Source organism: Abrus precatorius, unplaced genomic scaffold (genome assembly GCF_003935025.1).
Source record: "Abrus precatorius isolate BTA unplaced genomic scaffold, Abrus_2018 Scaffold3, whole genome shotgun sequence".
Lineage (NCBI taxonomy): Eukaryota > Viridiplantae > Streptophyta > Magnoliopsida > Fabales > Fabaceae > Abrus > Abrus precatorius.
The window spans coordinates 18,477,103-18,497,929 of record NW_020874373.1 but is presented as its reverse complement, the minus strand read 5'-3'; the positions used below and the strand labels follow the sequence as shown (position 1 = coordinate 18,497,929).

General features: G+C 28.5%; 1 protein-coding gene across 2 annotated transcripts; it reads right to left on the bottom strand.

The window, feature by feature from the left end:
- Positions 1-4,369: 4,369 nt before the first annotated feature.
- LOC113861924 (protein NUCLEAR FUSION DEFECTIVE 4) lies at positions 4,370-8,622 on the bottom strand. Of its 2 annotated transcripts, XM_027495034.1 has the most exons (4): positions 8,500-8,601; positions 8,004-8,414; positions 5,539-6,470; positions 4,383-5,310 (listed from the first exon to the last, which is right to left on the bottom strand). In XM_027495034.1, the coding sequence occupies exons 2-4, from the start codon at positions 8,340-8,342 to the stop codon at positions 4,791-4,793; spliced, it is 1,791 nt and encodes a 596-aa protein (XP_027350835.1). In that variant the 5' UTR covers positions 8,343-8,414; positions 8,500-8,601; the 3' UTR covers positions 4,383-4,790. The 2 variants fall into 2 exon arrangements, with proteins under 2 accessions (XP_027350834.1, XP_027350835.1); XM_027495033.1 differs by having other exon boundaries at positions 4,370-5,310; positions 8,004-8,622.
- Between the last annotated feature and the right edge of the window lie 12,205 nt (positions 8,623-20,827).

Sequence of the window (20,827 nt, the reverse complement as noted above, 5' to 3'; positions counted from 1 at the left end):
GGTAAAAGGAGAGAAGGATAGAGGAGTTGGATATGGAGTAAAGAGAGGGATGTAGGTAAGTGGTGGGATGAGTGTAAGAAGAGGAAGAAGGGAGTTGGGTATGGGAGGAGAAAGGTTGAACATAAAGGTGGGAGAATAAGTGTTAGATATGAAAGAAGAGAAAGAGAGCATAAGGTTGTGAGAGGAAACACAAAATTCGTTTAGGTTAAAATAATTCACTTAAACAAATTTTGCGTAAATTTTTTTTGTCTTTTTCTTCTTTTTTTTAAGCAAATCTATTTTTACTTAAGAAAAAATGAAACTGAATATATAGTTCTTGACACAACAGGAGATAATCTTAATCTTGATTAGTAGTTAGCTTGGATCAATCCATTAGGGTTTTCAATTTTCTTTAAACATGCATCAATCCACTAAACCAAAAAAATTGACCCTATTTAGTCCTATATGACTTTTTTGAATAAACTTCTCATTCATCGTAATGAAATTTCGTCGATCAAATAAAAATAAATTATGTTAAAACTTCTTTCTTTTTTCACATTTAAATATAAATATAAGAATATTTATTTCAAATAATTTATGTACATCAAAAAATAATTAATAGTTGGAAAATGTGATAAAAGAGTATATGTAGCCTTAGTTTATATTTTTGGACAAAAATAGATATTATATTGTGCCCACACACACAAACACTTTTCATTTGAAAGAAAAAAAATATTTTCTTTTGAAAGCCAAACAAAATAAATATTTAGAAAAAGGCAATATTAATAGAAATTTACAAGTTGAAGAAAGTCTTATATATATATATATATGGGGTGAACACATTTTTTTTAATCGAGTGAAATCGCGAAACTCAAAAAATATTTTTTTGACTTGGGGAGTTGATTAAATCAGGTTCATAGACAGATAGGGAAGAAATGGAATTAATAGTAATACGGATAAAAATGATTGATATTGGTTTACAAATTTTACATGCAAGTAGAGATGAAATTAGCTTAGGTTTAGCTAAGCTTTGTAATAGATCTGACTTATTTAATGATCTATTATATGTTATAAGTTTTTTATGATTTTTTTAAAAATTTATTTTTAGTTATTAGCCTTTTTAATAGTTTGGTTCATATTCAACCTTTCAATAGGTTATTAAGTTTTTTTTATAATTAGAATATTAAACCATATATAAATAGATACGTCTTTATGAAGGCCATAAGGTTTATATCTAATTAAGTTATTAAAAAAATGGTTCAATACTTTAAATATGTGTAATAAAATTACAAATTTTTATTTTATCAAAATTCATCCGTACAATTGATGTTTTCTATCTCTTCTTCTTGATGACTACATTTTCAATCTTTTCAATGTTAGATTACACTTGACTTGAATTCAATGATAATTGATCATTCATAGGTGCAAGTGTAATAGATAAAATCATTTTGTTGCTTTTAATTGGAGAAGACATTTTGTTAACATAAAAATAAAGAAAACAAAAGAAAAAATATTAAAAAAAATTACATATAATATAAACAAGTATGCAAAAAAATGATGGATAAAATAAACCAACAATAGATGTAATCAAGACAATGTAAATACAAATCATCGTTATACATATAACATAAATCAATAGTAAAGTAAAAGACTCTAACAAATAAGATTTTTTTTTAGAAGACATGCAATAGAGACATTCTTCAACTTCAATTTAAAGGACTAGAGTTTATAACTTAAAATATTATATATTTTAAATTTAATTTATTTAATATAATATTATATTATAATTTTGATATAAAATTATTAATATATTATTATAAATTTTATAAGTCTTAAAAAAATTATTCTAATACGCCTAATAGATTTTTTTAAAAGTTTAAATGTGACATATACAATTAATTAAGTCTTTTAAAATAATACAAATTAAACCTATTACTTAAATAGATAAATTGAGTTAGATTATAAAAAAGTTAAGCTAAAAATCTTATCAAATAGTTGAACTTATTTTCATATCTATATCCTCCAAAGATACATGTGTCAACTAAAAATTATAACATATTTATTATTAAAATAAATTATGTAATTTCATGGAGTTATATGTATATATTTTTTTAATTTTAAAGAAATAGCCTACTTACTACTTATCTTAAGCGAGAGTAACTGAGAGTCACAATCATAGTACATGGGTCCATCATTTCAGAACTCAAAAATTGAAGAACTTATCTAGTAAGTAGTAAAATCTAGCTAGTGCCATTATGTTGTGTGGCCTGCGGCACCTTTGCCTCTATCCTTTCACTTTCTCTATTATATTTTTTTAAATTATTATTTTATGGCTATACTTTCTCTTTTAATCCCAAAGGATAATTACTTCACTTTCCGATTTACGAGCTTCTCAATTCTAAGGAGCTTAAGGCTCAAATTCAACTCATGAATCGACAACACTAGTGGTGAATTCAACTAACAACAACAGAGAAAGGTAAGAACGTGTTGCACCCACTGTTTGTGCTAGCTTTGATGGTTGCTTCTCCTATGAGCTTTGCATGGTGCTTGTGAACGATGGGTGGTGTCTGCCGGTGATGTGAATTTGTGTGTCTCTTTCTTTGATCATTTGTATTAATTTGTTCGCATGGTGGCTCCAATGGTTTCTTCACTCTGCATTTGTTCGCATGGTAGCTCCCTTAATGACTATAAATGATGAGTGGTAACTGTTAGTAGCACAAATTTGGTGGATATATGGTGGTGAACGGTGGCTTAAGTCAATTATAAGAGATTGTAAGATTAATATTTACATTATTTAATAATTTTTATAAAATATAAAAAAAATTAAATATTAAATTATTTTGTATATCTTTTTTTATCTTATATGATTTAGATATTTTTAAATATATTTTTTATTTAAATAAACTTACCTAATAATTTTAATGGTTTAATTTATTAATTTTATATTTTATAAAAAGTTAGTATTGAGACTTAATCGTTAACTAACTTATACACGTGTGTGTGATCATTGGAGGAGGATTAAAAATTTGATAAATGATAATAATTTTCTTTCCAGGAAAGGCGAGGCTTTGGTACAACTGTTAAAGAAGGAGAAATTTTTATATAATTCTGACCGTACAGTCCTGGCCGCTGCGATTGTGCTACCTGTCAAAATTTTATGATTTACAAAAAAAAATTATACACGTGGTACCATCGCAACGGCTGGGACAGCATGCTTCCAGACATGAGAGCATTCCCATTATGTGGATGCTTCACACCTAGAAGTAGCATTGACCGCTTCTATGCCTTTTAAGAATTTTGGAATGTTCAAAACCTCAACTATTTTTGTAGTCACTTCATTCCAAGATATATTCTTTCCCTTCGATGCATTTCTTTTTAAAATACGGTTTTGTTAATTTATCAATATTATTAACATTTTATTTCTCTTTGGAGTTTTATTAATCTTGCTCTCCTTTCCCGCGGTAGCGACAAGATGCTCTTTTGTGGCACGTGGTGGTCGGTAGGTATCGATTGTGTGGCCCAATGCGATCAAATCCTCTAAGCTAACCCCTACAAGGTGATGATGCATTCACCTCTACTCCACATTTCATTTTCAGTTTTCTCTGTTGATTCAATTTTCTTCGTAAATCTCCCTATTTGGTCGCTCCATGACTCATTGCTAGAATAATTTTTTTCGAATATTTCAGGAATACTATAATCTTAAGTTCGTCTTTTGGTCCATATGTTGAATAGTAAATTGTTTTTATCATTTAAACTAATTTATTATATAAAACTCAAGTATTTAGTGTGTTGAAAATTTTAAAATATTTAGTGTTTTAAATAATTCACATAAATAATAAATTTTATTTTTGTTTAACATGTCTTCTAATTTTAAATTTAATACTTGTTTCACATGTTAATTTTAAATATTTAGTTAACATGCACAAGAAATCTATTCCCTCGTCCCATTCAATTTCTTCTTCCCATTCAACAACACTTCGGGAATAAATTAATGAAAAGAATCAATCAGCAATTTAAAATTAATGAAAAACGTATAGAAATAATCCATCAACTAGCATTAAAAAAAAGAAAAAAAGAAGAAATAATCAATCACCACTTCAAAATTGTTGGTAAAAGCAGGATATTCTGTACCCATGATAGATATGCTATATCAGATTACAGAACCTAATTTACAACACTACTAGTTGAGTGCAGTGAAAGTAGAATATGATCCTAAATAAACTATAATTGTAAAGTCACTTTAGGGAAAACTTTACTACCATCTCTGACCTAAATAATTGATTGCCACAGTTACACCAGTGGGATTCTTAATAAACAAAACTAAAAGATACAGCACATAATCTTAGTAATACCACTAATAAGAACAATTTTTAGTTTGGTCAGTAATAGAACAAGTGGAATATTTTGCGACTTTTCTGATAGAATAAGGGTAGAAAACAACTACTATCAAGATTTTGTGCCAATCAAACGTTTACATGCAAATGAAGAATATGAAACAAAATTTTTAGGAAAAGAATACACATAACTACATGGTAACAGCTTGTTGACAAAACACACTTTTCTTTTTAGTTGTAAAAGGAAAAAAACATAGCACCGAAAGAGTTGGAAAATAATACACATAACTATGTGGTTGCAGCTAGTTGACAAAACATTTTTTTCCCCATTAGTTTTGTGTAAAATTGTCCCTTCTTCGATTTTCCACGCTAATGACAGCTTCAGATACTTGGCTGCATCTTCAATCTTGAATCCAAATCAACAATAGTAATTTCTAAAGTATAAGGACACCGAAACACGTAGTTCAATTTCTTTGATTATCGAAGCCTACTAGTAGAAGATTTTCCATATAGGTTGGCATAAACAATCCTAGTTCTGAATACCAGAACCATGCATAGGCCAGCTGCAACAATGCAGAAACCTGCCATGATAATTGAAGTTAAGAAAAAGCATATGCTACCCTCACACTTTAGAGACTCATTAACATCCTGCAAACGCAACATCATTGATCCTATATTCAGGGGATGGTGACGACCATTGTGAGCTTGTTTCTCAGCTTCAGAATCATAGATTGTGCTGGCAATGAGACTAGAGAAGACTAGAGTTCCCACAGGGTTTGCCAGAGTGATGAAATTGTACAATGCACCAAAGTTTCTCAAACCAAACAACTCAGAAGCAGTAGCTGGAACAATTGCCCAGTGAGCCCCGTAACCAAGTCCAACGAGTAAAGTGCCAACATACATTGACCCTGGCCATCCCATACCAATGAAAAGATGCCCAATAGTCATAACAAGTTGAAATACAGCCAATGCAGTTGGTCTTGGATACACATGATCCCTGCTCAAGAGAAAAAAAAAGATGCAATTCAGAATAAAACTATAAGTCTTGATGGAGGTATCTAACACCTAAATATCCTTGGCATGTTACATAATGTTTAATTTGGAGAAAGAGTTGTCTTGTTTTTTATTTTTTTCAAAAGCTTTCCTAAGAAGCTGGTAAAAAAGACTATATTTCTCTAAAATAAGCTAAACTAAGCACTCAATGAGTGTATAAACTGTCTTTTACCTTACAACAAGCTCAGATATGTAACCCCCTCCAACACGGCCAAGAAAGTTCCAAATACTGATCATTGAAACAAATATATGTGCATTGTCATAACCTAGAGATTGGCTCATCTGACCAAGATTATCAATTACAGTCAACCCAGATCCAGAACCCAAGACCATGGAAATGAAAAGGAGCCAAAAATCCGCTTTAATCAACGCTTGTGTCAAGGTAAAATCTTCCCCTCTATGTGGTCCTCTCCTCCTCTTTACCCTCACTGCGCCTTCTGCAGCTGCTTGGAGCAGTCTTGATTGCAAATGTGCTATACGTTTCTGCCTCTCCGATGCAGGAAGCAAATCCACTTCCTTAGGCTTCTCATCTTCCACTTCACTTAATATTACTTCATCACTATCAAGATGAGATTTCCCTGGTTCTTTATTCTGTGTTCCTGGAAGAAGTACCTCTTCCTCGGCATGCTTATGCTCTGGATCAAAAGTCAACGAAATGGGAATAATAATTGGGACAATTAGGATCAACAAGAGAATCCCTGTGAATATAGTGACGACAGTTTCATTCACTTCAATTAGATCTTGGACAACCATGACTCCAAACAAATAAGCAGCCAATAGGAGGCACACACCATAGACAAATGTGAAGCATTTGCCATCTGATGGCCTGACTTGTTTGTGGCCCCCAACAGGTCTAACAAGGAACATAAGACCTATTGCAACCAATGCCGGACCAACAGCAACCATAAATAGTAATGATGCATGATCAGGGGAATGGAGCAATGCATATATTTGTGTCAATATTGCACCACTCAACCCAGCAAATCCCTTTAGAATTCCAACCACAGGACCCCGGCTTTTGGGGAAATTTTGCACACAGGACACTAGAGAAACTGTGTTGAAGTAGGTCTCACCATTTGTTCCCACAAATATAAGAATACACATCTGCATCACAATGACCATTAATCATTTAACTTGGGCTGTAGGGTAAATACACATCTCTTGATTTAATAAAGCTGCATATATGCTGATTATTTTATGATTATATTGTAATGGAATATCCATTTTCATCATGACACATTAATAAGAGTGATGGACATTTACTAAATTAAGCTCATGAGGAGACATCAAAAAATAAGATGTCATTAGTAGGCATACCATAAGGGCATCTCCACAAATCTATTCCCAACTTCTTAGTGTGAATTTGGAAACACTGAAAAATCTATAAACATGGATATAATATTAATATAGACTAGTAGCATTGAAATAAACATAAATTGATGACCATTTAAACGTAAATCCAAATACAGTCGTAATTGGGATCACTGCTACAGCCCAAGCTCTAAATTTGTTGACACGACTTTTATGAAATATGTTGCAAAGTTTGGTATATATTAACAATTTTTTAAAAAGAAATCTTGGACAGTAATTATGTCAGGACTTGTAAAATACTAATGCATATACATTTTCCCAAGAGCAGTATACCAAAAAACACTACAAATGTCTAAATATCCAAAAGGAAGGCCACTTATGTAAGTTGCATTGGCTCTTTGTCCTAATTTTAGAAATTTGACCAAGGTTTGGCCTTGTCATATGTTCACATGGAGACAGCTGACAGCCAAATTAAATCGAGCGAAATTTCATTAATTATTAGAGTGCCTTAGGGTCAGCCCAAGATGCAAATTATTGCATCAATGTTCTTGTGGCCGGTGGCATCATACCACATATTTAGCACTTATTTTTCACAATTTTAAAAGCAGATGGTGACCCATAACGCTGATATAGTGATGTTACCAACCAAATTGAAGCAAGCATAAAAGGAAATAATAAATGACGAGGAGCGCTTCACCAACATATTACTATTATGGGAAAAACCAAATAAACAGAAAAAAAAAAACAAAAAGATTAAAAAAAAAAAAAAAAAAAAAACACTGAAGGGAAAATTTACCAAGCCAAAATTCACAGGACCGAAATGGAATATTCATTTGAAAGGATGTTTCTGTAAAGAACAAAGTTATTTGATTAAACCAATAGACTCGCCCAGTCAATTTTACATTTAAAATCCTTCCCTTTCATGTGGAAGAAACAGCATTTATTCCATAGATTCCGGCCATAAACTTTCTTATATGAAAAGGTTGAATTTTAACATATAATTGATGCTATTGAAAACGAAATCCGGAATCAACCTAAATCAAAGAAAAAGTCTAAAATAAATAAATCATTTCAATGAGAAGAGAAAGAAGGGAGAGCAGAAACAGACACTCCCTTTGGAACCATATCAATTTTAAAGCAAGAAAAAAACAAAGTTGAAGAGTTCATGGTCAATCAGAGGTTGCATAAGACATACGAATCTGATTTCTGAAGCAAGCAAACATTAAGAGAAAGACAACATCTTATGATCGAAAGGATAAACCGGATCATCAACATCATGAAACATTGCAACAAAGGAAGGGTAAAAGAAGAGAAAGGGGAACTCACAGCCCATAAAGGGAGAGTTGGAACTCGATAAGTAACAACCAACCAGACCCAACCATAGCCAACAAGGTTCAAAGAAGCACCAACAAGGAGAGCGCCCCAGATAGGCAAAATCTCACATAACACGCCAGTGAGGAAGCCAACACAGTCACCAAGGTCCTTGGCAACACCCAACACAGCAAGTTGCTTCTGGTTATAGTTAAGGGAACTCTTTATGACAGGTGATATGCTCCCAAACAGGTACCCAATACCTGCCCATGATTGCAACCACATTGCTGCCACAAACACAAGCCATCTACTCTTGTACAAAGACAAAAGCTTCTCCTGTAACTGACCCATCATGAGTGTTTGATTGCAATTGCAATTGCTACCCCTGTCTCTGTGTGTGTTTTTCGATCGGTCGAGGAGAGGCACCTGATATTGTGCAAGAGAAATAGATAAAGCAAAGGTAGAAAAGAGAGAGAGAAAGAGAGAGCGACAAAATTGGAAGGGTGTTAACTGTGGACGAATAGGATGAGCTGTCAGGGACTCTTCCTCTTTAACACAATTTGTATCACCATGCATTCCACATTCCACATTCTTGCCAATTTTTTCATCTTTTCTTTTTAGGATTGTGGCTATCCACTACATATGAAAAATTATTATTATTATTATTATAATGATTTCAAGAGATTATATTTATAATATTTTAATTAATTGATAACATAAAAAATTTATATTAATAATATATTAAAAATAAACTTTGTATAAGTATCTAATAATATATCATATATAATTAGAATAATATCTTTTTCAGCCTCTATTAAACACGTTTTCGAGAAGAACTATGGAAAAGAAAAGAAAATAACGTAACGGGTGACTTAATAAATTTCATATTAATTATTCTGAAAAAATCACAAATATTTTAAAATAAAATTATATCTGTGAGTGTAAATTCGTCAAGTGAAAATAAGTATTTAAAACAAATTTATCTTGTCAAACAAAATATAATGTTCAATTTTATTTTATTTTTCCAAATAAAAATTAATTATATTTTTATCTTCATATTTTGATTTGGTGAGATTTTGGACCCTCTTATTTTAATTATTCAAATTATTTCTCTCACTTTAAAATTTCACCCAATATTTAACAAAAATATAACAAATATGTAATATATTATTAATTTATACAAATTTATTAAAAAAATAAGTTTTTATTATATTTTATATATGTTATTTAGTCTTTTATTTAATAATATATATGTATATTATTAATGTATATAAATAAAAAAATATCTCACATTTTTATTATATTTTAATTATTTATCAGATAAAATTTTGGATGAGAAACTTAACTGAAACAATTTTTTAAAAATAGAAAACTAAATATAAGTTATTAAAATCAATTAAATTAAAATATATAAATTAAAATACAGAATAAAAATGCATTTAAACTTTAAATAAATTAAATTAAAAATTTTATCTTTATTTGTTAAGAAATATAAATACTTCTGTGCAAGAAGAAGAGATAAAAGATAGAAAATAATAAATGTTTAAACATAACAGTTATATAATGATAATTTTAAATATAAAATTATAGTTTATTAAACCTGTTTTTTCTTATGTTAAATTGAATTTTTTTTTATTATATATACACACATAAAATATTTATAAGGTTATACCATAAACTTATAAAACTTAAAATTGACTTATTTCTATAATAAAGTTTAAAGGCAAGCATAAGATTATTTGTTTATTAAAACATACAATTTTATTTAGTATTTAATTAGTTAAAATTAAAAAAAATTATGAATAATTTAATTCATATATATATATATATAATTACGGACGTTAGAAAATTATTAATGAGTTTTGAATGTTTCATAAACATTTTAAATATTTAAATATATTTTATAATTTTCTATTTTTAAAATTTTCTATTTTTTTTAAAGTTATGTCAAGATAGAATATTTTTTATACTCTAAATTTATCTTTAATAAAATATTGATATTTAATAAAAAAAATATAAATAATAACATTAAAATAATTAATGTTAATTCTCTTTTATTTTTTAATTTATATAATTTTTATGTGTTATATAATATATTACTGTTGCGTTATAATGTTCTATGGATTTTAAAATTCGATTATCTCTCATTTTCGGTCCTCACCGTTTTTAAAATTTTCATTTTGTGGAATCTATGCTGTGTTTCGCACACGCCAAATTCATGTTACATAAAATAAGGATTAGGTCGCTTTCACTCTCCGTGTCTCAATATATATATATATATATCGAAAGGATTAGTAATTTTTTCTACATTTAAATTATTTAAAAATCAAATGTCTAATATAAAAAAATATTATAACAAAACTAATCTTTAAAAACATTCACATTTTAAAAAATTATTAAAAATGTATAAAAATTAATTAAAAAAAAACATTGTGCAATCGCTTTTCCTCGAAGTACAACGTAAGCATTGGTCTCAACGTGCCTAAACATGCCAAAATTTGCTGCTACTTAAGAGTAGGATACGTGACGATGACATATATAGAATATTTGTTTGATAATTAGGAAGTTTTAAATATATTGTACAAATGTTTTTAAATATAGGTAAATTTTTATCATCGAAAGTAAGTAGTTTATTAGTCTTTTTTCTATTTAAATTAAGGTTAATTTTACCTATAGTACCTTAGTTTATTACACTTTATTAATAGAATACTTTATATGTTATAAGTTTAAGGTCTAGGGTCAACATATACATAAAGAATGCATTATACAAACTGTAACGCCCCGAATTTTATAATATTAATTATTATTGATATATGTACATGTGTTTATATGTATGTGTAAATGTAAAAGATGTAATTTACATTTAGATGCGTAATGATGATGTTTGTGGGTATAATGTATATGGACGTGTGTGTATATATATAATTGGATTGGATTGAATTGATTGGGTTGAAAACAGACTAAGTATGGATGTTGTTGCAGGGCATTCTCGCTATAGCGAGAGGCCCCTAAGTGTGAGGCATGAAACTGTGTCTTTCTCGCTGTAACGAAAGGGTACTGGGAGAGAAGGATGAAATTGTCGTCTTATTGTTGTAGCGAGAGGTCTCTCGCTATAGGAACAAAGCCACAGTTTGAGTTGCATTTCTGGGTGCAGTCTCGTTGTAGCGAGATTCTGCAGAAACCAAGGTGCAATTTCGTCTAAAATTTTCATTGTAGCGACAAGAGACGTCGCTGCAGCGAGAGTGTGTCGTTGTAGCGAGAGTGTCGCGACCAGAAGAGTTTTTAAAAAGGGGTTTATGGATTAAGATTTCATTTCCTTATTTTCCTTCTAAATCTCTTTGATTCTCTCGACCCAAAACCCTATTATACTGATTAAATTGCCTCCAAAGTTGTTTGGGAGCTAGATTGAAGGTTGAATCTGTGTGGGAAACGCTTGGAGGTCAGTTTTAATGGTTAGGGTTTTTGTTTTTCATCCCCTTTCTCTGTTTTTGTGATTTTCTTAGGTTCTCATGGAATTCTTCCGTGTATTTAGGACGAAATCCGTGTGGGGGAGCATTTTTGTAGTTGAATTCGAGTGTGGGCCTTCAATTTAAGGTAAAGGGGACTCTACCCAAATTGTCGCTTTATCGCTACAGCGATGGACCTCTCGCTTCAGTGAGAAGGCAAAAATTTCATGTCTTCCTCTCAGGGCCTTCTCGCTACAGCGAGAATACCCTAATATTACACCCTTAACCTATCTTTTAGTCTAATCAATCTAATCCAATCATATACAAATATAGTTATACGTGTCCATAAGCATTTATACACACCAGCATTCAATGTTTATCACACACTCAAGTGCAACTCCAATATCTATTCACATCATGCATATATATGTTTATATATATTATAAATACACAACACGAAAAAGTCACACAAACACTTATATTAATAATTAAACTAGATTACAAAATTAGAGCGTTATAGGTTCCTCTCCCTTAACTATTTTTTCACTTTAAAACTTCTTTGCAAATTCTGCCAACATTGTGGAAAAAAATTTAGATTTTTCAATTCTTCCTACATTGATCAATATGCACTTGGACTTCAATAACCTCTAAGGTATGTTGCCTTTGAGATATTTTGCATCTCAGGTTGAGACTCTTTGGCTTAATAGGTAAAAAGGTTATGATGACAACAAGCTTGGTGGTTGTTCGTGTGCAAGGGTACTCGTCGAAAAGTAAGAAAGAATTTTCAAATAAGTTCTTAAAATATCGTCTTACAATGATTATCTCTAATTACCAAGAAATTATTAATTTAATTGTTTGAACTTAAAATATACGAAATTAAATATAACAAGGATTTGAATATAAAATTAATTAACGAGAAATTAATACAGCATAGCATCTAACAATAAACTAATCGAGAAGAACTTAGGGCGCATCGTTTCATCTTTACACTTTTCTATATTCTTTTTAGATTAATTCTAATTTCAGTTTCCTTATGATTGTCAATTACTCATACTAAATCTATTAACACTCAATGATCATGCAATATTAACAGTCTTTTTTTCAAAACTATTACCCCCAATGATCATGCAAGGTAAAAGAAAGAAAAAATATAAAGTGTCTATGAATTGTCAATTTAATAACGATTAAAAAAAGAACTAAAATTGATCCACCTAATCCTTTGTCTTGTTTTACTCTATAGATTCATTAACTATATATGATACAATCTCCTACAATATAATTAATTATGATCAAGAGTTGTTAATTCTGACATACAAATATAGCGTAATAAGATAATATCAATCAAGAACATAAACACAAAATTATCATAAATCATAAAAATCCCATAGTCATGAAATGAATTCACCATAGGCCCTAGCTATGGATTTAGCTAGCATAATGTAAAAGAAAACCAAAATAACAATAAACCAATCCATAGTAATAGAAAAGTAAACGCAAACTAGAGAAGTATCCAATAAAAAAGAGATGAGGAAAGCTCTTGATCCGACGCGCTCTCAAAGCTCTCGTAGTCGTTAGTGACTAGCCAATACCAAGGTTGAAAGATATGAAAAGAGATGTGAAGTCTAAGAAAATATCAAAAGTATCCTTAAGTCGTTGCCCTTAGGTTAAATAGAGTTTGAAAATCCTAAAATTTCTTTAGAGTTAGACTTCTCGCAAGTAAGCACGGTCATGCATGTGGCCGAAGTTGTTGGAGTCTAAGCGTGGTAACTATTGCGAAACCCTATTTTTCAATCAATTTGGACTCAAAATGGACCAAAAATTCAATTGTGGCCTTCTCATAATAATCTGCATAATAATCATAGAAATTAATGTAAAAGCTTGATAAAATAATGGTAACAAATAAATATATAGCTAATAAAAGCTTGTCAAAATACAGACAGATTAATGACAATATTGATGTTTTGTAGAACATATGACTTTGTTGCTCAAGTTTGGTTTGCATTCAAATATGTTTACTGGGTCATTACCTGATTTCTCTATCTTACAAAGCTTGCAAGATTTAAGATTAAGAGATAACTCTTACGGGTCTTGTTCCTGATTCTTTGGTGGGTTTAAAATTACTCAAAGTTGTAAACTTGAATAATAACTTGTTACAAGGTTAGTGCTTGAGTTTGGTCCTAGGGTTCATGGTATTTGGATTTGAGCTAGGATTCCAATAACTTTTATTTACAACTTAAAGGTATTGTGATTTTAGGGTGAAGATTTTTCTTTCTGTCGTTTAGTTTATAGAGTGACCCAAAAAGTTTGCTAAGATTTGGAAAGACAATGGTGGTGGAGTCATGACTATTGTTAATTTTTATAAGATAGGTCTTGAGGGTATTATGCCTCAATTAAGTTATTGCTAACTAGAGATGAAAATAAAGAAACAAAAAGGATGGGAAAAATCTACGTAACTAAAACACAATTGTTTAAACAATTGAAATGACATTGTTCAAGGCCAAGTCAACTTACACACTTGCCACTTAATATGACATGTCAATATTATGTTACTATTTATTGATAGGGTTTGGTTTTAGGACTAAAATATCTAACAAAAATAAAAGTTGGGAACTAATTTAACATTTTTAAAATTTTTGAGGGACTAAGATATTAAACGCTTACTATCTTAAAGACTAAAATCAGAGTTTAGTAAAAAAAAAAAAACACTAAATAATCAAACCTTTTATTATTTTTTATATGTCAAATATAAAGTTCCACTTATTCTATTTGTAGTCTTTTAAATCTTTGTGCAATAATGTCAAAAATCATTTATAATTATCTTTATTTTTTAATTTACCATAACTGACCAATAATCCATACATATTGTTAACATCTTGTCCTACAATTTTGTAAACACAAATTTATTGAGACTTTTTTGAGTTTATGCCAAAATGATTTTTCTCTCTTCCGCTTTCACAATTGTCGTTGTTCTCTCACTTATGAACTTATTTATACTTTTATAAGTGAGACAATGTAAACTTGCTTATTTTGAGCCTTTCTTCGTATAAAATGAGTCCAATATCCTACAAAATATATTTTTACACTGATTGTACCATAACTAATGTAAAAATATTAACAATTTAAAACAGTTATTGTTCAACTAACATAAAAACTATATACTTCTACATTGATTATAATGAAATCAATGTAAACAATATTTTTATGTCAGTTGTTTAATTGATGTAAAATATTTTATTTATTATATTGACTATATTTATAATAATTCTCAAACTAATGTTAAAAATTATTTTGAATGGATGTAAAAATTCTTTTTATATCCAAGAGCCACGCAATGACTTTGTAGGAGATAGTTTGCATTTTTAATAGGATAATGAATTTTTAGTAGAGGATACAATGGGTTTAAAATTTAATTGTAAAAATTGAATATCTAAATCAATCTTTTTTCTATGTAAAAAAATGGGTTTGATTTTGACCAATTGGTTCGAAAACCAATGTTAAGTTGTTCCAAATCGGACTTTGAACATCCTCTTGAAGACGTGAAAAGCTATAGCATGAGATGAGAGTGTGAAGGTCTACCATTAGGTGACTCTAATAAATGATGAAAATAATAATAATTTAGAGGTCCTACTCAATCTAAAAGCAGATTTGATACATTCATAATGAAATGGATCGTTTTGAAATTTTATTTCAATTATCCAATATTTTAACATAGCTTAGATGCGATTTGGATTTGGGTCTAAATTTTAGCACAATTATGAACGAGAAGATGTAGCAAGACTCGTTAACGCTCACCAGCCTCACCTGCATTAGACTTAGGGCATATGTTTAATAAATTAAAACAACATTATTTTAAAAGCATATTTAATATATTTTAATCGAACCTTTAAACACGACTCGTATTAAATAAAATGGTCAAATTTAAACCCTAAATTTAAGAAACAAAGTAAATTTATTTAAGTTAAAAACTTGATCTTTCTTGACCCGTTTCTATCCCAAAGCCAAATCACAGTAGAAGGGTTGGAGCAACATACTAAGGTTCAAATATACATGCTACCGTTGTATGGATAGGCATTTAAAGTAATTTTTTTTCTATTTAAATTAATTTTTTCACCCTAGTCATTAATAAAAATATATAAAAATTAATATATCATTGATTTATACAAGCTAAAATGATGTTTTTTATTTAATTCAAATATGAATTCTTAATTAATAAAGATGAATAGCAATAAAAACAAAATATGTAAAAAATTTGGTCAATAATAATTATTATTTGATGTTGATTGTTAAGTATTTATATACAGCAACGGGAAAAACAGAATTAAGTGATTTGCTAAAAAATTGTAAAAATTAAAGATATTTTTAATAATTATTTAAAAATAATAAATGATGGTTTGATAGTAAAGTATATATAAAAATGTAGAATAAAATAAAAAAAATTGATCTAAAATTATGTTATTTAAAATTTAATTACTTAAAAAATAAGAGAGAGTTAGAGAAAAAAAATTCGTCTAAAATATGACATGTCTAAGAAAAAAAATAACTTTTACACAAAACTAAAATCAAAATTAATAAATAAAAACTCGTAGCCAGTCAACTTTAATAACTTTCATGTAAATTATATTCTAATAAAGATATAAATATATTAAAAAGAGATGATAAAACATTATTATAATTATTTTTAATGTCTTTCATTCACTTTCATGATTAAGAGTTTTAATAAATTAATATTTTTTAATAAGCAAATGTAGTTGATTGTTAATCATTAATCTGATTTCATGTTAAATGAATTATTAGGATTTAATTATTTTTAGATAAATATTTAGATAATAGCACGTTGACGAAGGACAAAGCAATAAGTTATTGCTCTTTTTCCTTTATTTTTTTCTTTTAATCTTTACGCAACTCCTCCTCTTTCATCTCTCTCCTCCCCTCCCAACTTCCATTCTCTACTAGTTTATTGTCAAAACAAAGAAAGTCAAAGAGAGAGATAATGTTCATTTAAAAGCAAAAAATTATTGTTTCTTACCCATATTCACGGATTGACCCACTCCAACCTAGGAAAAGTACTCATTTGGGTCGGAGGTTCATTTAGGCTAGGTAAAAATCAAATTTGTTGATGTTGTCAAATATGAGTTAGAATTTTGTGGTAACTAAATTAACTCGGACCGAGTTACAGGCGAGTCGGACATCGGAGAGAGACCAATGTAGAAAATACTACTTTCTACTGCAATTTTTATTTTTAACATTATAAACTTTAAATAGACATAATTTTTAGTACAAAACTTTGCTTTATGTAAATTATACTTCTATTTTATATAATTTTTCAATATATATTCAATCCAAATTCTCGAAGGTGTTTGGATATTTTTTTTTTTCTAAAATTACAATATTTTTTTCTATTTTTTTTCTATTTTTAGTATATTTTTTGTAGATAGGATTCTCTCATTTGCAAATTTTTGATAATGTGAATTAAAATTTATAGCTATAAAAGCAAAATAGAAAGTGACGATACTTGACTGCACAGTCACCCTGAAGTATAGGGAATGAACAAATTTATATCATATGAAAAAATGAAAAATATTTAGAGAAAAAAATATATGTTAAATTATTAATATATTATTTAATAAATTTAACCTATATTATCAATTTTTTGTCCTATATTTTTAATCATCCTATAAGCTAAACAAGCGTAGGCAAGCAGGAGCAGATGAGAACGACTTGTCATTTTATAAATTAGAAGCCTGCCTTCACATGAAAAGACATTATTTTCTTAGATAACAATTACACCCACTCGTTCACTCCTACATTTTTAATATCTATAAGCTCTCCTTCCTCTTCCACTTCTTTAGCTTACAAACTATAAAATTTTGATGTAAACTTTTGTTTAAACCTTTTTTGTCTTTTTTAAAATGGCTCCAAAATAATAATTAAATTAAATTAAATTTTTTTAAAATTCAAGTAAATTTTGAATTAAATTTTAAAAAATTAAATTAATTAAAAAATTATATTTTTAATTTATTTTTACTTTTTAAGAGTACATGAAGTAAAATAATTCAACTCGTGTTCCACGTGACAAAGTGATAGGTACATCCATAAAATTTCTTCAATTATTTAGTTTATAAAATATCTAACTGAGAAGGAAAAAGAAACAGACAACTGGCCTGTTGTTTCTGTGCTTTTCAAACGCACTGGAATTTGTTAATTACCAAAACTATTAGTAAGTTATTCCACGTTTATGTGCTTTTCACCTAAATTATATGATTTTTTTATTAGATTTATGCAAAGAGCATTTTTTGTTTTGATGGAAAATAATATCTTTGTGTTTAGATATTTTGTTTTATATGAATGGAAAATAATATTTTTCGTAAATTTTATAAAAAAATAATTCACACAACAAAGTGAGTTTTAGGTGAAAAATGTGGTGATTATTTTTTAAAATTTTTATTTTTTTTAAATGATGTTAAAATATTTTAAAAAATAGATAATTAAAAATTATTATATTATGATTTTATTTAATATAATTTTACTTATTTTTAAAATAAAAGGTATGATATTAAATAAGTATTTTATAATCATAATTTTTTAAATTTTTTATTAATTATTATTCACCTGTATAAATTCCTTTTATGTAAATAAAATAATATACGATTATTTATTGTCTTTTTTTTCTCTTTCTTTTTTTTTCTCTTATCAACATTATTTTATAATACATTATGAGCATTATCAATTTGTGTAGTAAAATTTGAATTTTCTTCACCAAAGTTAAAATTGTTACTTAAATATTTTTTTCACCTATTATATATATATATAGCATGATCAATATGCTATATATGCTACGAAAGTTTGGCTTTGGAAAGAAGTGAGTAAGGTGGATGAAGACTTGTATTTGTGGTGGCCATTTATTGGTTCTTGTTCATGGGAGCCTAACAGAAGAAGTGGCGATTGGTAGAGGCTTCAAACAAGACGATCTTTTATCTCCTTCTTTATTTTTATTAACAGCGAAAGGTTTGGGAGGATTGATGAGAAATGTCATCTCAAAAAGTCTTTTTTTCGAGGCCAAAGTTAACGATTGGACTAGAAATTTTATTGTTACAATTTGCATATGATACTTTGATTATAGGTGAAGCGGGATCTTTACCTTTTCGATATTTAAGCATCTATATTGAGGATAAACTGAAAAGAAAAAGTATTTGGCAAAAGCTTATTGAGGTGCTCAATCACAAACTAGCATCTTAGAAGCCCAAATACATCTCTATTGGAGGTAGAGTAACACTTCTTAATGTTGTTCTAAATAGTCTTTCACTACATTATTTATCCTTTTGAAAAATGTCACCGAGTGTAATTAAAGAGTGGTGAAGATTCAACATCGGTTTCTTTGGAGTGGCATGAAGGAATCATAAAAAATAGCTTGGGTTAAATGGGAAAGAGTGTGAATGCCAAAAAATGAGGGAGGTTTGAGGGTGAGAAATGTGGAATGGTTTAATTGGAGCTTGTTGGGTAAATGAAGTTGGAGAGGATTAAAGTTTTCAAACTCGTTATGCTATGATGTATTGCAGACGCGATATGGATTATGTGCTAATATGTTAATTTCTTTGGAGGTAACTCATAATGTTTCAGATGGTGGAAGGACGTAGTTGGAGTATGTAAGCAAGCCGATAAGTAGATATATTCTAATATCACACGAGTACTTGGCGATTGTTGTTTTTTTAGTTTTGAGAAGGATAAATGGGCAAGAAATATTGCATTGGAAAACTTATACCCAAGGCTATTTTTAGCAATAACTAATAAAGAGACGTAGACAATAGATAATGGATGATTTGAGATGGGTCAATAGGTGGTGGAAAATTTCTTGGAGAAGGTAATTGTTTTTATGGAAAGGGGATTTACAACAGGCAAACTACAAAGGATAAGAAGCTAAGAAAAAATGTGAATGACATTATGATATGGAAGTGTGATGGTAATAAGAAATATAATGTGCAATTCGTTTATCATTACATTCATCATTTATTCACTGTCTGTAGCAGTTTATAGTTGTGTCTAGTGTAGGTCTTACCTAAAATTTGGAATGTTAGTGCGTCAAGGAAGGTAGTGGTATTCATTTGGCGTTTACGGCTTAATGTAGTTTCATTGCAGAGGAATTTGACCAAATGTGGGTTGACAATTTTCTCAAAAGCTTGTGGGTTATGTGATATCGAAGATGAAGACATATTACATCTCTTTTTGCATTGCAATATATCTATGAAACTGTGGCACATGGTGTTTGAATGGTTTGATGTTAGTTTATGTTTACATGAAAATTTGAATGATAAGCTACTAAGCATATGTGGAATCTAATGTAAAAAAAAGAAATGAAGGGAAGTTGTAATGATATGGTTTGCAGTAGTATGAACAATTTGGTTTCAGCGGAATAATATTCTCTTAAATAATAATGTGTTAAATGTTATATAAATGTTTGATTCTGTTAAGTATCGTTCTTGGAAGTAGTTGGGCCATTGAGAAGATTGATTATGTATGTGAATTGGATTGATGATCTCTTAACAGATATTGTTAATTCCCTCTAGAGTTGTAACGAGTTAGAATACCCCTTGTACTATAAACTTGTTCTTAATAAATTGTTGATATTTAACCAAAAAAAAAATTACATCAAAACATAATAAAAATTATCTAACTATCAAAGTTTAAGTTTTTTTTTTTTGCAATATTATTTATAAATATAAATAAATAAACATAATATCAAATAAAACTATAGGTAAAATTAGTAATTTTATCATTTAATTTTATTTTAACCTTTGATATTTTTATTTTTTAGATATATTTTTGTTATTTAATTTAATCTTTTAACTTTTTTTAGATGAAACAAACAGATTAAAGAGAAATAAAAATAGAATTAAAGGATTAAATTAAATTAAAAATTCTAAAAAAGCCAATTTAAAATAAAAATAAATAAAATAAAATAATTAATTTTCACAAAATTATATTTTCACTTGAATTGACTTGATTTTGATCAAATGAACTACCTACAAAGTTTTATTAAAAGGAAAATAATTTAATTAATAATTATTAGAGTAATCAATTTTTAAATAAATTTATAATTGGGTTTAAAAAATTTCATAAATTATTATATTTATAATTTAAATTTTATTATTATACTAATCATTTTTTAAAAATACAAAGTTTTGAATTAAATAATCTTCTATGGATTGATTATGTTGGATATTTGTCGACCTAATTTTTACTTTGATAGTAGTGATTGGTGAATAAAAAATTAAAGTAAATATTTTATTTAATTAAAATATTAAATTTTGTAAAATGTATGAATGGAAGGGAATAAGTTGAAAATGTCTGCCTTCAGACTTTTTAAAATTTCTTTATATGATATCAAAATTATAAAAA

Coding starts and splice junctions, on each gene's coding strand:
- LOC113861924 (XM_027495033.1), bottom strand. CDS start 8,564: ATGCATGGTGATACAAATTGTGTTAAAGAGGAAGAGTCCCTGACAGCT. Junction 6,471..8,003: donor CAACTCTCCCTTTATGGGCT/GTGAGTTCCCCT, acceptor ATTGTGATGCAG/ATGTGTATTCTTATATTTGT. Junction 5,311..5,538: donor ATATCTGAGCTTGTTGTAAG/GTAAAAGACAGT, acceptor TCTCTTGAGCAG/GGATCATGTGTATCCAAGAC.